Here is a 6408-nt window from a genome sequence, read left to right as displayed (position 1 = left end):
TCAATGTATCAACTTTGATAAATCGTTCTTACTCTCTGGTAAGCGGATTAATGCAACTAGTAGAAAAGAGATAAAAGATACACTTGGGATACAGAACGAAGGAGGAATGAGAACTTACTTAAAAATCCCAGAAGACATAAGTGTATCCAAGTGCAAACTTTTTGCATTTCTAAAGGATAAGTTGATGGATAGAGTGAATGGATGGACATGTAGATGGCTCTCAAAAGGAGGGAAGGAAGTACTAATTAAATCGATTTTGCTCGCTCTTCCAACATATGTTATATCTACCTTTCTGCTCCCATTGGAGATATGTGAAAACCTAGCCAGTGCCATTGCCCAATTCTGGTGGAGTTCAAATCCACCAAAAAGGGGAATAGACTGGGCAAAATGGGAAAACATATGTTTACCTAGAGAGGAGGGTGGGATCGGGTTCTGTATGATCCAAGAGTTCAATCTGGCACTATTGGCAAAACAATTATGGAGACTAGTTCAATTTCTGATTCTCCACTAAGAGTAAACTCTGCTAGCAGTCCATCCTATGTGTGGACAAGCATTTCTGGTGCAAGGAAGTTGTTACTGCTGGAAATCAGACAGAAGATTTATTCAGGTTATGAAGTCAAGGTGTGGGAGGACCCATGGATTCCTACGACCCCTATGAGACCTGCTATCCCCCTAGCGCCAGTTGTGCATCCTAATATGAGAGTCAGTGATCTCATTAATCAGGTATTGAAGGAGTGGGATGTTGGTTTATTGGAGAGATATGTCAATCTTGAGGATATACCACTCATAAGGAGTTTGGCCATAAGCACAACTCATCGCCGTGATACATTCTACTGGAACTACACAAGGAATGGCTAATATACGGTTAAATCATGATATTGTGTGGCTCATAATTTATTAAAGACAGAGGAAGACAAGGAAGTTTTGGAGCCAAGTATCACTAAGCTTCAAGCATTTGCTTGGAAGTTGAAGGCGCATACGAAGATATGTCATCTTATATGGGAACTGTTAACTGGTCATGTGGCAGTAACAAGGAATTTAACAAGACGCAATATGAGGTGTGACAACTACTGCCCACGATGTGGAGAACCAAAAGAAACTGTAACCCATGCCATATTCGAGTGTCCGCCTGCTCTCCAATTTTGGTCATTATCATCAAATCCAACAAGCCCAAATATATTTCCAGTACCAAGCATCTACACAAATATGGACTACCTATTCTGGAGAAAAAAAACAACATTATCGAGCCAGAACAAGATAGGGATCCTTATCGTGGATAATCTGGTATATTTGGAAGAGTAAGAATGACAAACTTTTCAGGGGGATAGATAGAGATCCTTTTGAGCTAGTTCGACATGCAGAAAGTGAATGTCAAGCATGGTTTGATGCTAACGAAGTGGTACAACCAGTGACACAAGATAACAAAATTGAAGAACCTCAAGTCATAAGCTTTGGTAATATTTGTTTGATAGATGGATCTTGGACATCCACTGCTCATTTTAGTGGATGCGGATGGGTCTGGATGGACAGTGGTGGGAACTTTCAACTTATGGGGACAATAAATTTCACTCGACGTGAATCAGCCTTGCATTCGGAAGTAGAAGCGCTGCGATGAACGATGGAGAATATGCATCATCATTCAACATGCCAGAGTTTCAGAAGAGACTGTAATGAGCTGATTGCATTGATAAAGGAACCTCAGGCTTCGCCAAGATTTGTAACGGAATTTGAGAGGATAAAGACGCTACAGATATGCATCCCAGATTTCAATATCATTCATGTTCCACGAGCGCGTAATCAGATTTCAGATTTTTTAGCTAAAACTGCTAGATCCTTCTATAGGGAGTTACATTTTATTGGTTGTTCTATTTCGGTTTGGTTACCCAGACCACTTCAAGTTTGAGTAATAGAATGGTTTTTCGACGTTAAAAAAAAAGATATTCATAACATTTCTGGGAATTGCTTGGATTTACTTTAACAAATAAAAAAAAAAAAACTATTGTTAGATTACAGAGAGATCAAAGATAACAACTGATTGAGTACGTATTACGACAATTTGAAAACCTGTGATAAATTGTTTTAGTGGAAAGAAAATATAAAAAAATATAAAAATTCTTTTGTTTCTATTTAGTAAGAACCCATATAGCATATACCATTCCAGGGATAAAACCAAAGAACGTCAGGAGCAACGAGAGCCAAAACTCCAACTGCAAAAAATGTATTGCCAAAAGTTAAGAAAAAGAGATTTGAATCTTCAACAATTAAAGTTAAATATAAGTGATATATGTATGAAAAACATATTACCCCGCACCCAAATCTGAGGAATACACCGACAGGAGGTATGAGAACTGCACAAAGAATTTCAAGGAAACTCCCCATTCTTCTTCTGTAATTTTTGTTTTGTATATTTTTTCCTTTGTAAATTGTTTTCTGTTAATAAGCAAGAAAATAGGAATATATTGGATCCGTCTAATAAGGGAAGAAACTGAGTTTGACTGTGTATGGTCCTCTGTTTATACCTAAAATGAAGGAGCTGTTTTAAATACCAATAACTACCCTATTATACCCTTTTCGTTTTCAACGCGACCACCCGTTTCTCGTGGTCGAAGAAATGAGATGAACAAATAAAAGTTTATAATAAAAAAAAAAAAATATTTGGCTACGAATCTATACCATTAAAACTGAAGTACGTTTTCTGACATCCCTTTATTTTAAAAAATACTAAATCTCGACCAGAGCAACTGCGCGAGTTTTTGTTTTCATTTATTTTTATATAAATTTTTTGTTTTCATTTCTAAATGATATATATTATAATATATATGTGTCTATAAATTTTTAAAACATATAAGTTTACGGTATATTTTTTCCATTAAATAGATTGTTTCACACTCTCATATATATTTGTATCTTCTTCTATATATATATTTTTTCGGATTATTATTTCATTATTAAAATCGTAACTATATATATAAAGATTAGTAAAATACTTTTTTATTGTCATATTCAAAAATATTGTAACATTATACAAATTTAGAAAGTTTTTTAAAAAATCAAACTTTTCACTTCATAGATTTATATTATCGAGTAAATAATTAAACACTTAGTTTTGTTTAATTTTTAAAATAAACTATATAGTTTCAAATTTGTTTTCATTTTTTTAAGGTAGTAAATATTAATCATTGTTAGATAATATGATTTATGTTATTTAAAAAAAAATATTTATACTTTAAAAAATTAACATAATTATGTATCTATAAATATTTAAAACATAATAAGTTTACGGTATATTTTTTTCATTGAATAGATTGTTTCAAACATTCATATGTATTTGTATCTTCTTCTATATATATATATATTTTTTTTTTCGGATTATTATTTCATTATTAAAATCGTAACTATATATATAAAGTTTAATAAAAAAATTTTTTATTGCATATTCAAAAATATTGTAACATTTTACAAATTTAGAATTTTTTTAAAAAATTAAACTTTTCGCTTCATAGATTTATATTAGGGAGTAAATAATTAAACATTTAGTTTTTGTTTAATTTTTAAAATAAACTATATAGTTTCAAATTTATTTTCATTGGTTAAAGATAGTAAAGATTATGGGAAAATTACATGTTTACCACTTTTGTGGTACCACTTTTCATTTTTACTACCAATAATGAGACATTTTCAAAAATACCTTCTTCAATAAGTGGCAAAAGACTCTTATGCCTTTGTTATTCATAAATTTCACATTTTAAAAACCCTACTCCACCCCTCAACTCTAAACCCTAAGTCTAGATTAGTTAACCCTAAGGGTATAATTGTATTTTATCCTTCATTAAAGGTGAAGGTAAAGTGGTTAGTGTAAACATGAAAAATGGTACTATAAATGTGGTATTTGTGGCAATTTTCCAAAGATTAATCATTGTTAGATAATATGATTTTTGTTATTTAAAGAAAATCTTTATAATTTTAAAAGTTAACATCGACAAATATATAAATATTTAGATTAGAGATTAAATGTAACATGAGTTTTTAGGAATATATCAATTATGTCCATTTTAAAAAAAAATCACACATGAATCAAGGTTGTGACTTCTGAAAGAGGCAATATCGAAAAAAGTAGATGGAGAAAATAATGATAGACGAGGGCGGCGGCGACGATTCACCGAACCCATCCGACCAAGATCGTCCTGCGCAGGAGGCGCCGGATCTGGGTATTCAACAGAATAGCGCAGGAGGCGCAGGCGGTGACAGTGCTCTGGAAGGAAAGGAGAACCCCTCTCCTACTCTGAAAGCACTCGTAGTGGAAGGAACAAGTCCGAAAGTTTCGTACTCCGACGTTCTACTCGATGGATCCTCAGGTTTGGAGGATTATCCTGAGTTTGTGGTGAAAGACGGTGTTGCAGAAGTGGAGGTTCCTATGTCGTTAATGGAAGAGGCTGTGCCATTGTGGAATAGCTTCGTCGTAGGGTACTTCATGAATGATGCTCCGCACATTGGATCGATTCATGCGACAGTTAACAGGATTTGGGCTTCTCCTCTGAAGAAGACCAAAATTGATGTTCAGTTCATAGGGAAAACAACGGTACTATTCAGGATTGAGGATGCAGGGATCCGTAATAGGATCTTGAAGCGAAAGTTCTGGCACATCTCCGATGTTCCGCTAATGCTGGGTGAATGGACTCCTGAAACGGCTCGATCCCCTCCTGACCTCTCTGCAATGCCATTGTGGGTTGACATGATGAATGTACCTGGTTATCTCTACTCCAAGAAAGGCTTGAGCTTTCTGTCTAGAACCACTGGGAAGTTCATTAAGCTTCACCCTAATACGGAACATTGTGTTCGCTTGGATGTTGCTAGAGTGCTGGTGGAAGTTGACCTAACTAAACCACTGCCTACCAAGATCAATTTCAAAGGGAGAGATGGCTCTGATGTTGTCGTTTCCGTTACTTATCCCTGGCTACCTCCTCGATGTCTCTCTTGCTCTAAGTGGGGGCATGTTGAGAAGGATTGCTCAGTTCCAAAGGCCAATGTAGAGGCGGCAAGGCAGGCACATGTGGTGATTGAGCAGGCTCTAGTGACGGCGAATGACTCCGTTGTACTAGAGGGTTTTTCGACAAAGGACACTACAGGGAAATCCCCTTCTGAGATTGTTACGAAACTAATGGAAGACCTAGAGTCTATGACTGGAAAGGCTAGTCTCTCTGGTGAGGGTACCTCCAAGGAGGAGGTAGTTCAGACGGTTTCAAACAATATTTTGGCTCCAGATAGTAACTCTTGGTCTCTAGTTCCGGGTCAGGGTAGCCCTCAAGCTTATCCCCGTAAAGCACAGAACTCTAGCAATGATTGCATCTCTCCGAATGGTTTTCAAGCTCTTCAGGATATACGTGAAGAAGGAGAGATAGAAGACGATGAGGAGACTGGAGAAGTGGAGGTTCCAGATTCTGCAACCCTGATCGTGGAAAGCTTACCAGTGGTTGTGGTCACAAATGAGACATCAGTGACAGCTCAGCGACATGGCGGCTCTCAGCGAAATAAAGGCAGAGGTGCTAAGCGAGGGATAGTTAACTCGAGAGATTTGGTTCAGGCTGTGACTCAACAGCAAAAGGCTAATAGTCAAGTAAGGAAAGCTTCCTCCAGGAAGCACTGATGTCGTCAATCTTCGCTTGGAACATACGTGGGTTCAATAAGCCACGTAAACAAAAGGCAGTTAATTATTGGGTCAATGCTGCTAAATTGTCTTTTGGGTGTTTGCTGGAAACTAGAGTGCAAGAGGGAAATTTTAAAAAGATTTTTGATACTACTTTTCCGGGCTGGAGTTGTGTAAACAACTACTCCAATCATAGGCTCGGAAGGATTTGGGTTGTTTGGTCCGATGATGTGGAAGTTATACCGGTCTCTACGAGTATGCAAATGATTACAGTTTGGGTGAGGTACAAAGCGTCTGGTGACACTTTTTTATGTTCCTTCATCTACGCATCTAACTGTAGGATGGAGAGAAGGGAGCTTTGGAATGAGATGGAGGTTATTGCTGAATCAGTGGTAGGAGATACTAACCCTTGGATCATCCAGGGTGATTTTAATGTCGCGTTATCCTCTACGGAGCATTCTCGCCTCATGGAAACTGCTGCGGATAGGGGCTCAATCAGAGAGTTCCAAAATGTAGTGCGCAATTGCGACCTGATGGATTTAGCTCAAGTTGGTCCTTCCTTTACTTGGACAAACTGTCAGGATGAGAATCCCATTAGTAAGAAGTTGGACCGTGTCATGGTCAACAGCTGCTGGATCAGTGCCCTTCCGAACTCCTTTGTTACTTTTGAATCAGGTGGCGTTTCTGATCACTTACGTATGCACATACAGCTTCGCGAGGTGCCGCAAGGGAACGCAAAGCCTTTTAAATTTTTCAACCACACA

The 6408-nt window shown here is 37.1% G+C and overlaps 1 protein-coding gene across 1 annotated transcript; it reads right to left on the bottom strand.

The window, feature by feature from the left end:
* Positions 1–2023: 2023 nt before the first annotated feature.
* Positions 2024–2787, bottom strand: LOC106427573 (UPF0057 membrane protein At1g57550-like). Its single transcript, XM_013868295.3, has 2 exons — positions 2305–2787; positions 2024–2207 (listed from the first exon to the last, which is right to left on the bottom strand). Exons 1-2 carry the CDS (start codon positions 2377–2379, stop codon positions 2124–2126), a joined length of 159 nt encoding a protein of 52 aa, XP_013723749.1. The 5' UTR covers positions 2380–2787; the 3' UTR covers positions 2024–2123.
* Positions 2788–6408: the final 3621 nt, after the last annotated feature.

The sequence above is a fragment of the Brassica napus genome, chromosome A1 (genome assembly GCF_020379485.1).
Source record: "Brassica napus cultivar Da-Ae chromosome A1, Da-Ae, whole genome shotgun sequence".
Classification (NCBI taxonomy): Eukaryota; Viridiplantae; Streptophyta; class Magnoliopsida; order Brassicales; family Brassicaceae; genus Brassica; species Brassica napus.
The sequence above is the reverse complement of the archived record's forward strand: the minus strand, read 5'-3'. Positions and strand labels throughout refer to the sequence as shown.

What these genes read in the sequence shown, in the direction of transcription:
- LOC106427573 (XM_013868295.3), bottom strand. Translation starts at nt 2,379, where the DNA reads ATGGGGAGTTTCCTTGAAATTCTTTGTGCAGTTCTCATACCTCCTGTC. An exon ending in TCCTCAGATTTGGGTGCGGG is followed by an intron (nt 2,208 to 2,304) that starts GTAATATGTTTT and finishes CATTTTTTGCAG; the next exon opens with TTGGAGTTTTGGCTCTCGTT.